This window comes from Dipodomys spectabilis, unplaced genomic scaffold (assembly GCF_019054845.1).
Source record: "Dipodomys spectabilis isolate Male_0828 unplaced genomic scaffold, ASM1905484v1 ptg000669l, whole genome shotgun sequence".
Lineage (NCBI taxonomy): Eukaryota > Metazoa > Chordata > Mammalia > Rodentia > Heteromyidae > Dipodomys > Dipodomys spectabilis.
Window position 1 is genome coordinate 3,481,367 of NW_024871346.1, and position 20,263 is coordinate 3,501,629.

At 46.1% G+C, this 20,263-nt stretch overlaps 1 protein-coding gene across 1 annotated transcript in view; it reads left to right on the forward strand.

Moving 5' to 3' along the window:
- The window catches only part of Tnfrsf21 (TNF receptor superfamily member 21), a 50,175-nt gene that overhangs the window by 17,813 nt on the left and 12,099 nt on the right, over positions 1-20,263 (forward strand). The window contains exon 4 of the mRNA XM_042671896.1: positions 13,578-13,843. Within this exon, the coding sequence (XP_042527830.1) occupies positions 13,578-13,843 (266 nt within the window). The remainder of the gene's footprint in view (positions 1-13,577; positions 13,844-20,263) is intronic.

Sequence of the window (20,263 nt, forward strand, 5' to 3'; positions counted from 1 at the left end):
CACCTGTGGCTCACGCCTGTAATCCTAGCTGTTCAGGAAGCTGAGATCTGAGAATCGCAGTGGTTCAAAGCCAGCCCAGGCAGGAAAGTCCTGAGACTCTTATCTCCAATTAACCACCAGAAAACCAGAAGTGGCACTGTGACTCAAGGGGTAGAGTGCTAGCCTTGAGCTGAAGAGCTCAGAGATAGTGTCCAGGCCCAGAGTTCAAGCCCCAAGACTGAAAAAAAAATGCTAATACCATTTGGCCTTGCAATTCCATTTAATGCAGACAGTAATACTGTTAAAAATGTAGAAGCACAAAGGCCTGAAATTTTTAACTCCGCATTGTGTGTAACACTGGAAATAGTGGTCAATATTTCGAGAAATTGCTAGGTGACTTAAGACCTATCTGTATGATGGGATATTTATGTCGGCATGGAAGATTTCACGAGGTTATTGTCTTTTATTATGTCAAAGAAAAAGGCTACAGTTTCTGTAATACCACCCAAGTTTTTTTTTAAATTTTACAATAACAGTTGAAAGGAAACATGACAAAATGACAATTATTTTTCAGTGATGTGACGGGTATGGGTGTTTTCCTTCCTTATGAGTTTTCTGGACTTTCATGCCACCTACAATACTTCTTTTGTAACAAAAGAAATGGCACCTGGCTGGGAAGGTGGCTTAGTGGTAGAGTGCTTGCCTTGCATGCATGAGGCCCTGGGTTCGATTCCTCAGTACCACATAAGCAGAAAAAGCTGGAAGGGGCATGGTGGCTCAAGTGGTAGAGGACTAGCCTTGAGCTGAGGAGCTGAGGGACAGCGCCCAGGCCCAGAGTGAAGGCCCCACAACCAACATTAAAAAAAAAAAAAAAAAAATGGCACAATTTGTTTTTCTTCCTTTTCTGACTGATGTGAGTTGTCAGAAACTGTGAGAAAAGCCAGGCTGAGGCAAATAGCCTCCTGGGTGTGGAGGCTGTTCAGGCCTAGGTAAGACAATCCTGGTGGGAAACCTGGGAAACCTGGCTCAGAGATAGCGTCAGACCCTTCGCTCCTCTCGAACATGGCCCCCACAAAGCTTTTCACCTACACGTAATTCTATTGTGCACACGAATTGCAAGCATACTATAAAGAACGTCCTAGACCTGTTCCCAGGTTGACCTGTTTACCCTCTGCTCTTTATCATTTGCTCAGTTTCTAAAGCCACGTAATGTATTTCATACAATAAGTTATTACAGAGCAGTTCATGTATTTAATATGGTGATCTATAGTGTATATTGTGTACATGTACATGAACATACATGCACAAAATAATTTCTCCAAATCATTTTATAATCCTTTATGCCTCAATAACTGAATATGTATTTTCTAACAAGAATAGTCTCTGAGAACAACTTTAGCCAATTTAACTTGGGTTTAATGCTTTGCCATCTGTATTTTAGTGTTGTGTGTTGTTCCAGTAAGGCCCTTAATTAAAAATCATTTTTTTTTTTCCTTTTGAGTAGGAGAGCCAGTTTAGAATTCTGTATTGCATTAAATTGCCCTGTGGGTAACCAGTTTAAAAGCTTATTCTATTCCTTATTTACCTGATTAGTACAAAACGATGAGGCTATTCTACTAGATTATATGAATTTAGAACCATTCTCTGATCATCCCTTTTCCTAATGAAGTAACTCCGTTCTTTTCATTATTTGTTTTTATAGATTGGCCAGCTGAATTTATAAACACTCTTTTGCAGGATGATTTTCAAAACTCTTGAGAACACAAATTGTAGAAGGGAAAACTGGTCTAGCAGAAAAGCAGTTCAATAATGCTTTGTGACCTTAAACGTTCTTATGGCCACTGTTACCATGTTAAACTATGTCTGTGTCCTTAAGAATGGATGTGCTAAGTCACACACAAGCCAGTCGTACCCTTCTGTGGAAGCAAGATGTCAGCACTATGCCTTCCATACTGCATCACAGCAGTCTCGTTCAGCAGCTATCTGCAGAGGTTCTCCCATTCACCCAGGTTTTTGCATTGGGTTGTGTATGTTCAAGGTCTCTTTTTAAGGATGGTCTTTTCTCGCCAAGCTGCTAGTCTCGAAGGTACAACCAGGTGTTGTACCTGGTGTTACAAGGAGAGGTTTTGTGCGGGAGAAACCCTTCCCAGGTGTTCAGAGTTGTCTGGAAGCAATGCTCCGTTGATCTGACTGCACCGTGATCGGGCCATGGATTATCCTGGATAAGGCGCTCTCTTCCTGCTTCTTGCTCATTTCACACCAAATTGCTCATGAGGCTGGGGGCACAGGTTAACTGTCTTGGCCCTGGGTGGCTTTCTGTTAGAGGTTCTGTAAGACTTCACTTGGACATGAAGTCACGTGCTGAGGTCCTGCCCTGCTCCCAGCGCCCCGCAGACCCTCGCTTCTCTGACGCGAGGCCGTTGGTTCCCAGCTCTCACCAGCAAACACCTCTGTCTGTCGTACATTTTTGTTTAATTTGGTTTGATTTTTTTGTTGGTCGTGGGGCCTGAACTCTGGGCCTGGGTGCTGTCCCTCAGCTCTTCAGCTCAAGTCTCACGCTCTACCACTTGAACCCCAGCGCCATTTCTGACTTTTTCTATGTGGTGCTGAGGAATTGAACCCAAGGCCTCATGCATACAAGGCAAGCGCTCTGCCACTGAGTCACCTTCCCGGCCCTTGCCGTATGTTTTTATAACTTTATAGAGCTATCTGTACATCTGTATATTCATAATTTGACTTTCTTCAATGAACTGAATACACAGTGTTTCGTATGTGAAAAAGGGAACTGAGAAAGAAAGAAAAGCCAAAACAGCCACTTGGCATGCATAAGCCCTCCTCAGGGCTGCTTCTAGAGCAGTGCCTTGAACTTGGTGTCATTCAGGGAAGTGCAGTGTCCCCCACCCTGTCTTCCTTACCTGGGGGTTCCTTAGACGTGAGCCCGGTTACCAATGTCTCCCAGACTCCAGAGCATTTTAGACTGTGTGATGAGCATGGAAATGTTTGCATATATTTTATTTCTTTACTCAGAACAACAATGAACTGAGCTTCAAGCCTGACCTTTTGCTATTAAGGAAAAACAATCTAACACACAGATAATAACAACTCTCAACTGTGAGATGATGATACAGCAAAAGGCAGAACAAAGAGATATATAATAATGACAAGGAGTAATCAATCATACCCAAAGCACTTTTTTTGTGGTTGTCATGGCTACGGCTAGATCCTGTGGACAAGAACCATGCCTGGCGCCATAGAACATCTTCTTTCCAGCAGGGCCTCAGCCTGCAACCCACAAGCTTGGACGTTGTCTTTCTGGGAGGGAAGTGCATGAGCAGGAGGTCCAGCCCTCTAGGGGCGCTGATTTGCAATACCAGCACCCTAGTGGGCATGGGATTGCATTCGTGTTTCTTGTATAAATATTTCCCAGGGGTGGCTGTGGTTGGGTGACAGGTACTACGCCTGTGGAGCTCATGCCATGGATATATTGGAGCAATATCAATAAACTCTTGAACTGGGAATGACTTAAGGAAATGACTTAAGGAAATATTTCCTCTGAATTATTAGAACCACAATGCACAGTATTCAGAAATGAAGAGCAAACCAAGGGTTAGGAATTGGATACTAAGGAAGTACTTCTCCAGGTCCTTTTGGTTTAAGTAAGGTTATGGGACATTTGCCACCACCTACTAGGGTAGATCAAGAGGTGACTTGAGGTTTTGGCTAGTTTTCTTCTCTTCTCTTTCTTCTCTTTCCTCTCTCCGTCCCTCCTTCCCTTCTCTTTCTTTCTCTTGCTTGCTTGCTTTTTTTCTCCCTGTCCCTCTCCCTCTCCTTGTATCTTTCTTTCCTTCTCCTCCTCCCCCCCTCTTTCTTTCTCTCTCTCTCACCCTCTCTTCCTTGTCTTCTTCCATGAACTCATGGCCCTCCTGACTGCTGGGATTGTAGTAGCGAACCACCATGCTCAGCTCTCAATTCCATTTTGTTTTCTTGTAGTGCCGGGGGTCAAACCTGGAGCCTAATATATATTAGTTTGCCAGGAAAACAAGTCTACCAGTGAATTAGCTCCAGTCCCTCATTGTCAGCTGTAGCAGGGACAATGTCTCCTGCTTATCAAGTGCTGTGTGCTTTCCTGAGTGTTTTATAAATATTAATTTTTGTAACCCTGTGGTGTCTATATAATACAAATAGGGAAACTGAGGGACAGAGTAACGTACTGAAGTCACACAGCCACGGGACAACGTCAGGTTTTAAACTCAACTATTAGGATACTGTGGGCCTTGCCTCATGATCACAACTGTTACTGAGCGCTAGCATTTCCCAATTTTTGTGGTGGTGCTGGGGATCAAACCCAGGGCCCCACTCATAGCCAGGCAAGCACTCTTCCATTGAGCTACACCCCCAGTCAAAACATGGTCAATTAAAAAAATGTATTTCCCTTGGCAAAACCCAGCTTGTTTGGAAGGAAGCAGAACACCTAGAAATTGTCACCAACCACAAGTTCACCTCTGCAGAGGTCACTCTGCATCCTTGACTTCTTGTGACTTGCTTGGAATGGACAAACAGCCTGTCGGTGGCTGGCGGGTGGGCAGGGCTGCTGTGAACGCTGGGGACTGCTCCTCGCCAGTCAGCGGTGATGGAGTCCCGCCACGCGCAGGCGCCGAGCGGAGCACTCGTCTGCCCTTCCTCACCTCTCAGCAGCAGCTGCTCGCTCTGCCAGAGAAGCCTTGACTACAAATTCCAGACAGTCATCCTGTCTGAGAGCCCAGATGTCCTAGGGGAAGGGGACTTGAATTGTAAACACCAGGAAGTCGGGCCGAAGAGACTGGATTCTTCCCTTTCAGAGGCAGCTCTGTCCTGTCATTCCAGCCTCTGGGCCTCAGGAGCCCAACGGCATGTTATAGGGTCCCCACTCCAGGCCCCTAACTCCATGTCTTTGCTTCCCATAATGCCATTTCCAGCAGGTTGTGTTTTCCTCCCAGCACCAAGGATAGAACCCAGGGCTCAGATGTGCTAGACAAGCACTTGAGTGCTTCTCTTCACGTCTTAGGGGTATGAAGCGCACGGAACCGTTGCAGGGGTGCGGTCTCGCACAGCTGCGGTCAAGGGCATTGTCTTAGGGATGGCATTGTAGCTTAGCGGTGGAGCACTGCCTGTCACTTGCTCCACAGCTCTACAGTAATGCATAGCATTCTACTACACAGTGGTCGTAGACACCATGGCCCTTTAAAGCCCTGGCAAAGCAGAGGCTTCTGCACCCCCTTCCCCTCCACCTTGACTTGCAGGAGACTGAGGAGAAAGGTGTTTACTTTCAGAATGAATATTTTCATAGCATTCTACTACACAGTGGTCGTAGACACCATGATTTAAAGCCCTGGCAAAGCAGAGGCTTCTGCACCCCCTTCCCCTCCACCTTGACTTGCAGGAGACTGAGGAGAAAGGTGTTTACTTTCAGAATGAATATTTTATTCCATATGAATTACCAGCCTTTGAATTGAAAGCTTTTTTGAACTAGTGAAAAACATCAGTATTTCCCCACGTAGAGCTCAAACACAAATAAAGAAAAAAAGAATTCTGGAAAAATGTGCGTCCTTGAATGAACCTGGTCAGGTGTTACGTAAGCAGGTTTTGCAGAGGAGGAAGACTTTCTGCAACCGTGTTGATGGCTCTCTATAGTCATTGGTTAACGCTGCAGTGAATGTGTAGAATGCAGTATATTTGTTTGTAGATACTAAAGAAAACAAGACAAGACACTGCCACCAAGCTAGTGGTGAAACAGACGTTCAGATAGGAAAAGGCAGTGGTTGAAGTAGGCATTCGGATGTGTTAGAATTAAGTGAACTATAACTGAGCCTTGTGGTGATTACCTGTAATCGCAGGAGGCTGAGGCAGGAAGATTGCAAGGATTGCAAGTTGAGGCCAGTCTACCTAGTCTAGTGAGACCCTAGCGGTGGTGGCGTTGGCGTGATGGTTGGACTCTGGTAATGTTTTATTCACACACATCTCTTTTCCACATTGTCAGAGGACACAGTTCTAACCCCACTGTTCAGTTCCCAGGATCATCTTCCTGGCCTACAGCAGTCTTCAGCTCTGTGCTCCTTGATCCACTTTCTAACTGGTTATTTTTCAGGACACCACACATCCCCCGTTCCCCTGTGCTGTCGCCAGCTGTTCCATCCATGTCTCCTTGGCTGGTTCTTCATCTCTGACCTCTAAGCAGTCGTGTTTATACCTCTTTCCTGCCTACACACTTTCCCTCCCTAGGTGATCCACGACTCTAAATAACCCTTTATCTATGAGTAATTCCCGGGTGCATAAAACCCAGCCTGGACCTTGTACCTAACTCCAGATGGAAATACCCTTCTGCCTGCTAGACCACTAGCTGACAGGTACCTCACACTTGGGATATATAGTACCTGATCCCCACCGTCCCTCCTCACCTCGTGTCCATGGTGGAAAGTGTTCCTCAGCTTTGCAGGTACACAGGCCACAACCTGAGTTGTCCCTGATTCGTGTCTTTCTCACCTCATATTTGGATCACTCTGAGTATTTCTTGGATTATCGCTGTGGCTTCGCTACCATCTGTGTTCTCTTCGGTTTATTCTTGATACAGTAGTCACAGTAATACCATTCAGGTGCCGAGTTTGCCTAGTGCTGTTTCTCTCTTTAAACTCCTGGAGACTGAATGTAGAATCTCTGCTGAGAAGTGTGATGTGACCGGCCCTTCTCCCCAGATTTCTCTAGAGCCTTACTCTTGCTAGTCTGGTGCTCTACACTTGAGCAGTGCCTTCAGCCCTGCCTTACCATGCTTATTTTGGAGATGGTGATTTTTTTTTGTAGATCCTGAGATTCATCAGTGCATAATAGTTACTGTTGAGTTAGCGTTATTAGCTTGTAGTTGTTATTTAATGAAGTAGTAGTTAATTCAAACCATTTCAGGGGGGATTCAACAAAAGCACTAAACTGTTCCTGCAGCATTCTGTCCTGACCCGGGAGCATCCCAGGTTCCCAGTGCTGAGGCGGCAGGTCTTAGGTACTGCATGGACTGGGAGTTGTTCTGCTGAGCTGGCCATCTGTAATCACCTTACGGTGCTGGTTTCTTTACAGGACACTTCAGGACAGATGTGGCTTAGACAGCTGACCTCCGCAGATGGGTTCCACTGTGACGGGAGAGGCTCAGGGGCCTTTCCTGTTGGTGAACTTGGGCTTTCTAAGTGGGAAGCGTGGAAGAGGGAGAGGCTCTGGCGTGGGAGCTGGGTTTCAGGAAGCCCAGGTTCTACTCATGGTTGAACATCAGGACTTAACTTTACATCATCACGGAACCTGGGGACGTGCTAGGGCCATGTGGCCAGGCTTGTGTGAAGGGCGTAGGGCCACAAAGGATTCTCAGTGGCCTAAGTTAGATGACAGTAGAAGGGAGACTCGGCTAAGAGGGTGGCAGTGACAGAAAGGCTGCCATTCATTAATTCATTCATTCATTCGCCAAAAGGTTTTTGTTGTACTCCTGACGTTCATGAGACTCACGTGGATGGTGGCAACAGTGGTGATCAAGGCAGATGCAGGGCTTGGGGAGAAGGTAGTGAGGAAGACTACCTCTGCCTTCATGACCGTTGTTCAGGGTAGAGTATCCCTGCAGCAGCATTCTGACCAGGCTTCCATCCCAAGTCTGAACTTGACACTGCACCCTCCATATGTGCAGTCTGGGTGGACGCTTGTCTCTGGGAGGATGAAGGGGGTGGAAGATGAGCAGCTTTCTTCCACGCGGGCCTCTCAGGAGACTGCTGGGTGTTTGTTACAAAACCATCACGGAGAGTCCTCTGTCCCAGGAGGACGCTAGGCCTTAATTGCATCTATGGGAATCTTCTCTTTCTAGAAGAATAATGAGGACTGACATCTCATGTATTGTGCATGCAAGAAGCAAAGGGAGTGCTGAATTCTTTCGAGCGATGATTGGCTGCCATGTTAGTGCTGGAAGCCTCGTGGCATCTTTGATGCACTGGTTCTTCCCAGTGTTGTGCAGCTCGGCCTCGTAGTGATTGTAGAAACAAAGGAAAGCTTTTGTATGGATTCTGCTTGAGGACACGTATTTCAGCTTTAGCACCTCCTGTCATTATATAGTTCAGTTCAGCTTCTGCAAAGCTTTACAGAAGCTCAATTGTTTTGTGTGTTTTTGTCTTTTTTTTTTTGGCGAACTGAACATTTCCAAGTAGTGCTCAAGTTAGAGTTGTCACCCAGATGCTATCTGATTGGAGGTTTTAGAAAGCACTGGGAAGTGTCCTTTCTTCCCTCATGACCGTGGGTTACCTCACGCCTCTATTCTTTGGCTCTCTTGCTGTGGATGAGGTGTGAGCTTTGGGAAGGGCCCGCAGAGGACCTTTGTGTCTCCTGTGTGTGGCAGGCGCGGTGGCAGCAGTATTTCCCTTCTCCTAGTTGCTTCTCCATGGCTACCTCTGTGTTCTAGGGAGCTGGGAAGCCCAGGCCGTCGGGAGCTAGCCTAGCACCTGTCTGCACAGAACTCCTCCCACTCTATGTACATGTCTTTCCTGTCCACGAAGACAAGACAGACAGGTCAGAGGAAGTATACTGAGCATTTTTAATGCTTTAATCCCGTAATCATGTTCAGCCCACCAGGGAAGAAATGGTATTTCCATTTCTATTGTGTGGGCCCTGAAATCTTAGAGGTTGGCAGGGTCACTCTGCTAAACGAGCCATGGAGCTGGAGCTGGAGACCAAAGCTTGTGACTGCCGACTTTATGATCATCCCATGACTTAATCCTTAGACTTCTCATGCTTTCTTTCCTTTGAGCCAGGACCGCTCAGCACAGACAGCTCCTGGCAGCTACAGCTTCTGCTTCCTTGGGCCTGACGCCTTCAGACACTCAGCCCTTCAGTGCAGGAAGAGTGTTGTTATTTTGAGAGAAAGGAGATGAGGCATTTTATTCAGTTAAGCAGTTTGGATTAGCCGACTGTCTCCAGACATGAACTTTGATGGAACAGAGGCAAGCAGAGACTTGGTGGTCTTTATTTCATTGACTTAATTTTTTTTTCCCAGCTAGATATCAATGAATAATCAGTGGGAATTTCCACTGTTTCTTGGGACAGTTTAAAAAAATGTTTTTAACAACATACTTTCAAAATGTGTATGCTCCTTCACAATCCGGTGGGATTTGCTCTCAGTGGCCATAAGGGTTGGTGAACCACACCCAGCCCTACTGGGCCTGGTTTTGCAAATCCTACAGTGAGAACAGAGCCGTTCTCATTGGGACTGGTGAGGGCTGCCTGGGCCATATACAACATGGCCGAGCGGTCACCAGAGATGCCACTGAGTGCTCAAAGCCACGAGTACGCATTGTCATCACCATCACAAGAAGAAGCAGGCTGGCTTGTTTCAAGCACGCTCATCTTGTTTCAAGCTCCATCCTTTTTAAGAAAGAAAGGAATTTACTAGCCTCAGAGAAATCTGTCTCCGCAATACATGACTCAGCCTGGCCAGCTTGGAGTGAGGGCATCATGATGCAGCTCGACGGCATAGTTCCAGTGACAGTGCTTCCCAGAATTAGTGACAAGAAGGGCATTCGCTACTTGGCTGGGTGACCATGTACTGGGTCCTGACCTCTCCAGATGAGATTTCCTGTCACCAAGACAAAACGCTTGCAAGTTCATGTTCACGAAGCACGCCTGTTCATGACAACCATGTATCGAGTACACTCTCAGAGTCTGAGGGGACTGTTCCCAAGGGGCCCTCCTGGGTACCGGCACCCAGGGTGCTCTCATCCCTCATGTGAAAGAGCAGAGCACTCGGTGTAAGCCCACACACACTGCCCTTACATGGCAAATTCATCTCCCCGTTGCCAATAACATCCCATACATCTTGATCTGCAGTTGTTTGGATCCATAGGTGTGAGTCCGTGGACACAGAGTGCCAGTAAGCGCCTGTGTGTTATGGATGTACATGGAATATACATGGAATTTAAAAAGAAATAGCAAGGCACACAGCAGAATAATTTGAAAAATACCTTCTTTTTTTCTCATCTTCCAGCTCAGCAAATCTCTCTGAAACCCCTCTGTGTGCTTTTGCCTTCCTACTTCCTCCCAGAGGGCGGTGAAGAGCGCTGCTGAGCAGGGCCGGTTCGGGGGGTTAACTCCGTGCTTCATAGCGGGGCTTTGCATGAGTGAGAGGCCGGGATGGAGCCAGTCTGCAGCCTGAAGGCTTAAACTTGGCTTCTAGAACAGAAATCAGTGTGTTCATTTTTGATTGTAGGCCTGCCTGCCTGCCTGCCTGACTCCTCCCTCCCTCCCTGTATCTCTCCCTCCCTTCATCAGCCTGTTTCTTCCTTCCCTCCCTCCTTCTTTATTTTGTGGCTTAAAACAGACTAGATTTTGGGAGAAGGGGCTTTTCTGAGGCTTAAAAACAATCTGTAATTACACTTTAAAGGCTGTGTGCTTGCATCTAATGTGCACCGAGCCTTAGGTTTTAGCGCTCAGTATATAGGGAACATTCATACTCATGAGTGTGCTTCCAAAAATAAATTAGCTGTAGAGAATGTTAATCGGCCCATCCCCAGGGACCGCAGTGAGTGTCCTCATTGTCGGGTGAGGAAATGAACATGACAGTTAGTGGTTTGCCCAAAGCCACCCTGTCATGGGCTTCACAGAGATGTAAGCGGTGATTCTGCTTAGAAGAAAAAACCCATGTTTTCATGTAAGACACTGTGGGCCTTAGTCAAATTGACCTAAATTAAGACCCAGGGTGTGTGGAAGAGTTACCACATTAACCTCTAGAAAGAGCTAGCTTGTTTCTTAAAGTTACACGTGGGTTTTAAATAGGACTTGGGTTTGGGGTTTTTGTTGTTGTTTTTGTTTGTTTTGGGGGTTTTTTTTGAGTCTGTTTTGCTTGAAATCAAAAGTTCTGCTCCGACAAAACACCACTACGAACATTTAATGTCTGCTGGCTCAGGTTTTCCTCACACCACCTGGGCAGACAGTGTAAGAGGTACGGTGATGCGTCGGCTTGGTGCATGACTATTTTCTTATAGCAGTCTCCTTTTACTGTTGGTGAGAAAGGAGCCTTCTCGGAGCTTAGATGTTTGCAAACAATTTTCAGGTCATTGATGTAGGATGCGAATATAAGCATCTGCCTCAGCAGAATTGCCATGGCAAAGTAAGGACTTAGGCAGAGGGACCCCCAGCTCATCCATGTTCAGAAAAACATGCATGTGTAATTAATTGTTCTTGTTTTCTTAGGCAGAAATTCATTTTATAAATATTTTCCTCAACAACTGAATTGCAAAATGAACCAAAACTAAACAGGCTCTTCCTTATTCACCTTGTTTCTTCTCTTCCCTAAATCTCACATGGGAACGGGACCCTATTTATTTTAAGTATGTGTGTCCCAGTACTGGGCTTTGACCTCAGGGTTAGGGCACCCTCCCTGAGTTTCTTTGCTCACGGCTGGCACTCTACACTTTGAGTCAGTTCCACTTCTGGCTTTTTGGTGGTTAGTAGAGATGAGTCTCTTGGAGTTGTCTGCCCAGGATGGCTTCACACTGGGATTTTCAGAGCTCAGTCTCCTGAATAGCTAGGATTACAGATGTGAGCCACCAGCACCAGGCTCATTTTTTAAAAAGACATTGTTAATAATCCTATATCAGGTAATATGAATGTGGCCTCATTCAAAGACATGACATTGTGATTCACCACTGATTTCAAATACCACAGCTCTTCATACTACTTGCATCTGCACTGTGTATTAATTCAGGCAAAGTCAACTTGTAGTCGCAGAGGGAAGCAACAAAGCCATAGCCACCAAAGAGCACTACTTAAGAGAGAAGTTCATGCCAGGGGTTTATCTGACTTTGTGGATCCTGAGATGAGATTTTGGCATTGTACCCTATGTTCCTTGGATTTGAGGACCACAGGCATATGCACATAGATCACACACACACACACACACACACACACACACACACACACACACACACACACACACACACACACACACACACACACACACACACACACACACACACACACACACACACACACCCACACACAGGTGAATAACAAGTCAGAACAAGAATACACTAAGCAGTCAGTCCCTCACTTGACCATAGTTTTTCTTTTCATGTTTTTGGTTACTGGTGGCAAAGTCTAAACATATGAAAGGAAATTTGCAGCATCATAAAGAGTCCGGGTGAAGTCTGCTGTCCTCTCCTACCCTCCCCTGACTGGAATGCCCTTGGGTTGTCAATCCGTTGGGTGCAGCTCATACCTGCCCTGCTTATCAATGGGGCACAGTGCTTGTGTCTAGATAATCCTCATTTTACTTAGTGATGATCGCAGCATTAAGAGTGGTAATGCCAACAATTCACACCATGCAAAAGAGAAGTCATAAAAGGCAAAAGTTCTCAATAACAAATGAAAAGTCATATGCTGAGTTGGCTCCTGTTTCCAGCAAGAATTAACCCTCTGGGTATGAAAGCACAAGGAACAAAATGAGTTCATGCTAGTTTTACCATCATACCCTTACGTGTGAACAGGACAGCCATGGTGTGTGCCAAGTGACTGCTTAGGATGGGAAAGGCGTAAAATTATAGTTGGGTTGTTTTACATCCCCGCTGGGGGAGTCTTGGATTGAATCCTGTGGATTAAAGAGGACCAACAGATGTTAATTATTGAGGAGGGCAGATAACCAGCTTAGGTCATTTGTTCAAAGGTGTGTTCTCTCTCTTGGACTGTAGCGTGTATTAACACATTTGGTAGTGGTTTGCACTTTGGGGAGTTTGAATCGAATTACCAACCTGATGCGGTAGATTCAGTACCTAATCTACCCATCTTTGTGACATTGAGCCCCAGTAGGTTAGCTCCTCCTCTTCTTCCTGTGCAGTTGGAATATTAATGCCTTCTAAAAATGTTCAATGAGCTAATGCCTTTACGTAATACCCAGAAGACAACATCTACTTACTACTGTGCTGTCATTGTGACTTCTGTCTTCATTATGTCTCTGCAAGTCAACTTAGAAAACTGTACAGTAGCCAAGAAAGTTGCTTGTGGAGCATAGATAAGGGTACAGAAGGTGGACATTCTTAAGGAGTGCGTCGGTTGGGGAGGAGTAGCTGGTACAGTAGTCAGCTGACATACGGACAGACAGCATTCTCAGAATCTGCACATTCCACCAGCCCAAGCTGGGTATGGTCCACTGCTGTTGTTTCTCTATATCCATGAAGCTGCTGCTACTTTGTTGGTTACTTTAGTAGTAACAAAGAAATTATCCCAATAACCTTCATTGACTTTACACTCAAGACATCTTTTGGGAAGTGATCTGTTTTATTTTCAGCATAATTCTTTGGTTTCACATTCAGGAAGTGATTTTTTTTTTAATCTAGTATTTTTGTGGTATCTGGATGGAATCCAGGACTCTTGCTTATCAGGCAAACATTCTAACTACTGAGCCACGCCCCCAGCCCAGGAAGCAAGGGTCCCAGGATGCACCGTGTCTGCCCATGAAGCACTTGGTGATAGAAAGCGATTCTGTCCCTTTGATGGAGAGACAGGAAAGCCTCCTCCTCCTCCTCTCAGTTGGTTTTGTTTTGTCTCTGGCGTAGGTATTGACATCCTGAAGCTGGTGGCAGCCCAGGTGGGAAGCCAGTGGAAGGATATCTATCAGTTTCTTTGCAATGCCAGCGAGAGGGAGGTGGCCGCTTTCTCCAATGGCTACACCGCGGACCACGAGCGGGCCTACGCGGCCCTGCAGCACTGGACCATCCGGGGCCCCGAGGCCAGCCTCGCCCAGCTCATCAGCGCCCTACGTCAGCACCGGCGCAACGACGTCGTGGAGAAGATCCGAGGGCTCATGGAAGACACCACCCAGGTAACGCCTCGTCATCGCCGCTCTGTCTTGGATGCTTCGCAGTTCACCCGCTGTGTGGGTCGCGAGGAACACTAGCTGTGGTAGCAGGTGTTTGAGGGCACACTCCAACCTTCCAGGGTAGGGGGTCTCGAACCATAGAACCATGACAACCATACGGGAACTTTTAAACAGTTTGGATGCTTGGGCCTCACTGCCCCTCAGTCAAATTAGAATCTCTAGGTGGAGAACTAGGAGTCATTGGGGTTTTGTTTTTTGGCAGTGTTGGGATTTGAACGAAGGGCCTTGCATTTGGAAGCTCTCCACGTGATGTGATGTGCAGAGTTGAACATCATCATGGTCTTTGGTGTAGCCTCCAGCGTCAGGCAGTGCAGCCTCATCTGCTTATTATCCCACGTGTGTGCTCCTCCTCACCGCACACTCAACAAAGCCAAGAAGGAAGTCCTCTCCTCCCTCTCTTCCTTCTCCAGGGAATGCTCAGTGTTGTGTGGCTGAGTTTGGGGGGTTCCCTCTCACCCCCCTCCTCTACTGCAGGGGAACAGGTGATACTCACATCTGGTGCTAACAGGCCTGGGCCGCCTCCTTCACAGTTCAACCAGGAGTGTGAGTCCCATGCATTCGCGAGCCCTGACTCTGGGCCACAGACAGTCTGCACCTGAGCCGTCTCTAGTGCTTGCTCGCTGAGTGACGTCAAAGGTTACTTCACACCGACCCCCATTGACTCTGTTACCATATTTGTAAGCTTATTGTTAATGCAGTGTACAGAATGTCTTCTACAAATGGTATTTGTGATCATTATGTAACTCCTGTTACTGAGCTGCTGTGTAACTACAGTATACTTCCTTGCAAGGCCATGAATTAAGTACAGAATTGGGTATTGGATCATAGTTTCTACAGACTTTGAATTTCAGATTTTGGGATGTTTCCCAAAATTTAAAAAAAAATTGCCATTAGAACTTTATAAAACCCACTTGAGATTCAAAAACTCATTGTCTTCTGTTACTCCTTAAAAGAAGTAGGTGGAGTTGTTTTGTTTTTTTGACCATATCAACTCAGTTCACTATCATTCTACACCAAAATTTGTATGTCAAGGGACTCAATATATAAGAAGTCAAATACCTGTAACTGTTTATACTAACAGAACCTAACAGTAAACATTCATCATTACTCACATACAATTATGTGGATAAAAATTTATGGGAGCTAGTTAACTTCAAAGGTGGTCTTTTAAAGTTCTTGGTGTGTGTGTATATATATATATATATATATATTTTTTTTTTAATTGTGAAAATACTGTACCAGAGGGGTTACAATTACATGGGTAAGATAATGAGCACATTTCTTTTTTTGGGGGGGCGGGGGTCTGGTCGTGGGGCCTGACCTCTAAGCCTGGGCACTGTCCCTCAGCTCTTCAGCTCAAGGCTAGCGCTCTACCCCTTGAGCCACAGCGCCACTTCTGGCTTTTTTCTTTTTGCTTATGTGGTGCTGAGGAGTCGAACCTGCCTCTTGCATGCAAGGCAAGCGCTCTACCACTGAGCCACCTTCCCAGCCCTAATGAGCACATTCCTTATCAAGCATTGTAGCCTCCTGCTTTGTTTCCCCTTCCCATCCCTTCCTATCCTTCCCCCTTCCCCCCCCCCGCCCCGTCTCCCCCACCAAAGTTGTAAAGTTCGTTTTTCGACATAATGACTTGTACATCTCATTGTTGCAATGGGTCCTCCTGTATCCCTGTTTTAACAATTTGTTTTTTCCCTTCCCCTCCACATATACCAACATCATATATAGTGAAAGCAGGGGTTGTACCATGGTCTTGGTATATTTTTAACATCTTTAAAATGTATGATTTCAGGGAAAATGTTTACTGATAGACTATAAGCATGAAAAGGCACACATACCAATTACGTGTGTGTGTGTATGTGTGTGTGTGAGAGAGAGAATTTTCTGAGAAGGGATTTCAATAAATGTGATACACAACTAAAGCTGAACTTGAAATATGTTCTGCAATTTACATAAAGGGAGTCCAGAGACACAGCATTACTGTGCTTTCTTGAAGTTGTAATTTTAAGGGAAGAACCAGACAAATGGCTGTAACCGAATTGATGTAGAATTAGATACTTAAGCATAAATCACCGCAACTCCTTAATGATTGCCTGTAAAAAAGATGATGTGTTTGATGCAACATGAGGGTTTGGTTAACTCAAGTCCATGGCAGAAGTCCTCTGGGAGAGGAGACTGCATACTAAGCAGAATAATTCACCCTATGAAAATCATAAGAAACAAATAAGAATGAACCTGAAAAGAAAGCACCTTTCCAGTTACCACGCTCGTGCACGCGCTTGCTCCTCCTCCTTTCTCCTCTGTAATACAGAAAGACCGTAATGGCAGCTATGGTTTTTATTAGCTATGTTTTGAGAACAGTGGTGTGGATCCTGTAGCTTTCTGTTTGGTTCCCTGTGGCCTGTGTGTTAATGATGGGTGCTTTCACCGTGTGTTAATAGTATGTACCAGCATCTAACAACATTCTTAATCTAATTCTGACTCTTCATTTCACGCCCAGACTTCTGCCTGCCAGTTCTTATTAACTGCATGGTATGGAACTGTGTGTGTCCATGGTTTGTCTCTGAGATTGGGCAAGTCAAACAAGAGGATCAGAAAGCATGGGGGCATAATTGAGAACTATTTTCCCCATCATTCCATAGTTTAGAGCAGCCAGCATTCTGATGCTTTGCCTCTGGCTTAATGGACTCAGTGTGCAAAAATGATGCGATTTTCTTCCTTTCTCTTTTGAGTGCTTAGCCCTATGGTGCGGCTTTCAGTTGCTTCTGTTCAGAGCAGCTGGGACATGAGTTGCACGGTGGCCATGTGCCGTTGATAATGGCTGGCTGTTTCGGGGAATTGAGGGGCACTTTTCAGGCATTTCTTTTTACAAGGTGAATATTTAAACGGAACCCAGCTTCTGGAATCATACCTTTGCTTCCAGGCATAAGCATTGGATAGAGGCAGCAACTTCCAAGTTAACCATATTTAAGTTATAATGCATGGCAGATAGTGGGATGTTTTCCTAAAGCTGTTTTTTAAAAAATCCCCAAAACAACTGACACAGCATCCCAAACTGGGCATTACCTCTGTATCATTTTATTTTTATTTTTTGGTGTCTTTGAAGGTTATCCCTCATGTGCGAATAGGTAAGGTTTTCCTCAAACTTGCTCAGACAGCTTCTGCCCCTGACTAGAGAACTTCAATGTGCTGGCAGTCTTTAGCATGCTCGCCTGTATAGTTGCGTTTGAATCACCCGTATTATCACTTGCTTTCTATTTGTGCAGTAGTGTCTGTGCTTTTGCCTGGCTCAGCCTGGACAGTAGCTCTTCCCGTTACACTTCCCACACAGTGGGAGTGACAGGTGCCCGTTACCATTCACACCTTTTTTCCCCCTTCTAGTTGGTTGCCATAGTCTCCAATCACAATCCTAATCTTTTGGGTATGGCTAGGGTGATAGGCATGTGCCAGGGGCGCCTGGTAGAAGAATATATTTTTTTTATGTTTTACTTTTGTTGTTGTGATGGATTCTATTTGGCTATATTGGACTTTGCCCTCAGGGTTTTGTGGTTGGTAGGCAGATGTTCTACTGCTTGAGCCATGATCTTGTCTCAGCCTCCTGAGTGGTGGAATCACGTGTGTGTACCACAGTACTGCCCATTGCCATTGCCATGGGCTTTAATGCTGTAAATTTGATTCCCACCAGAGGCATGATCATTATTTTTTTTTTTTTTTTGGTAAAGTTGATAAACAGAGAGGTTACAGTTCCATAAGTCAGGTAATGAGTACAGTGCTTCTTGAACTGTACTCACTTCTTCCCTCATTTTTCTCCCATTGATTATTGTCTTTAAAGTTTAAGATTTATGTAGCTTTCCTTGCATGCCGATATTTTATATTGCCTTTTATACCCTCCTGCCGCTTCAGCCTCTACCATTGCTCTTTTGCCTAAAGAGCATTTCTAAGAGCATCTGTCCAACAGTAAACTCTTGTTTGTCCAGAAAATACTAAACAAACAAAATGAAATATGATTACTTCACCATAGTTTTGAAGGCTAGCTAGGAATGGAGGTGGAAGCTGGCAGCTGTTTTCTTTTGGTCCTTTATGGCTTGGGTTCCTCTTGCTGGGCAGCCGAGGAGAGAGGATGGGCTTTCATTTTGAACTCTCTATTAGGTGACACATTATGGTACCAATATTATGCCAGCCATGTTAGCAATGCAAAGACGATCAACACAGCAGTCCAGGGCACTCGCAGACACATAGAGAGGACCCTTACACAAACTTACAACGAAGCCAGCCAGCCAGGAGAGCTGTAGGAGCAGGAGCCTGGAGAAGCACACCACAGGGAATTCCTGCCCTGGGATGCAAACTCTGGAGGGGACTGAGCACATCACAAAGCAGGGCCAGTGAGGCTGCTGGGCCGGGGCTGCGTGGGAAGGAAGGTCATACGACCCTCACACTCAGCACTCCCAGGGTGTGTATTACTAGCTGCATGATTTCCCTGCTCCAGAGGCAAAAGGGATGGAAGCACCTTCCTGAGGAGCTCCAACCCGTATGCACGCACGAGGGACCTTTGAAATCCTGAGCACTCGGGGTCCCCTCCTTCTGGGTGGGGGTGTTTCCCCTATCGGAGACTGCTGGAGGTCAAGTTGGAGGGTTGCTGTCTGCATCCAGTGCCCAAAGAACTGGAAACCCCAGCTCACTGTAAATATTGGCCTCTTCCTGCTTGAGCGAGAGTTCTTAGGCTGGTTGGAATGTTGTCTGCAGTGAGGACACAGGGTGTGTGGGTAAAGATAGTGTTCTGCTTTCCCGAGGCTTGAAGAGCATTGCTCCACAGAGCCTGCAGCTGTTCCCCCCTGCCTCTGTTGTGACTTCCAAGGGTTAACCAGTGCAGAGTTTCCTGTATACTTTCCCACCCCCTTTCCATTGGATGGAGCACAGGAGCACTGGGCAGACCATTATTTTTAAGACTTCCTTTTCAGGGCGCATTAAGGGACAAGGCCCTTTACACTCTGTGAAATGGTTATCAGCACTAACTGAGGTAGTGACTTCTTCAACTAGGACACACCAGTTGGGATGTTAGAATGATTCCTAGTGGCCGGGTACTGAGTTGGGATGTTAGAGGGATTGCTAGAGGCTGGGTACTAAGTTGGGTTGTTAGAGGGTTTGCCAGTGGCTAGGTTCTGTGTTGGGTTGTTAGAGTGATTCCTAGTGGCTGGGTACTGAGTTGGGAAGTTAGAGGGATTGCCAGTGGCTGGGTACTGTTGGGTTATTAGAGGGATTGCCTGCCAGTGGCTAGGTTCTGAAGCCATCCTGGTTTGCATTCTGGGGCCCTTCAATGGTTTCTCTGTGAATGGAAGGGGAAAAGAATTTTTGTACACTTAAAGAAATGCTAACCGTCTGGGTGTAGGGGCACAGGTATATGATCCCAGCCAACCTAACGCAGTTAGAAGTGAGACCTTGTCTCAAAAACAGAATAAAAACACAAAGGGCTTGAGTTGTGGTTCGAGTGGTAAAGTTATTGAATAATTTGTGTCAGGCCCTGAGGATAATTCCTTATACTAGAATACACAGAAACAAAGACTACAATGACAAATAACGTAAGGTCTGACTAGGTGTCTGCTTTGACTGGAGATTCACAGGTGAAAAGGCCTGATGTTGATCAGTGTAAAGGAACTGAGTGTTCGTCAAGTACTACCTTACCAGAGATGAGGTTGATTAAAATTACACTACCATTGAACACCCAGTGGGCCCAGAGTCAACATGGTAGCTGCTGCTGCTGCTGCTGTGTGTGGCTGTCTTCATGGGGGGGCCTGTGAGCCTCTCCCTGAACTGTATAGGAGACCTGTGTCTCAGGAGCAAAGCTCTTGGTCAGCAGTTCTGTCTGTCTCTGTCTCTGTCTCTGTCTCTCTCTCTCTCTCTCTGTGTCTTTCCTCTCTGCCTCTCTCATAGTAAATATCCTGTATAATGCTATCCACACGGGGGTAGGATGAGCGCAGCAGCTGGAGGAGCACGGACTCTCTGTTCTGTCTAGCAGGGCTCCTGCTTGGGTCTCAGGGGGGCCTTCAGTTCCTGATCTTTGGCTTCCCAGCTGCAGGATGCAGCTGGCCCTATCTGTGGTCTCACTGAGCCCAGCTATCTATTTTCAGAGACACAGAGCAGTGAAGGCGAGTTGTATTTCCACTGTTGTCTTTCGACTATTCAAATGACTGGTTTTTAATTTGCCAGGTGCTTGTCTCCTTGAAAACAGAGATTGTTGTCCCGAGACCTCGAGACCGAAGGCCTGTGATGTTAGCTAAACTTGCGTGCCTCTGCCTCCTGCTGCGTGCTGTGTCACCGGGGTACCCGGGGTCATTCAGGGACTTGCATTACTCAATGGCGGGGTGTGGC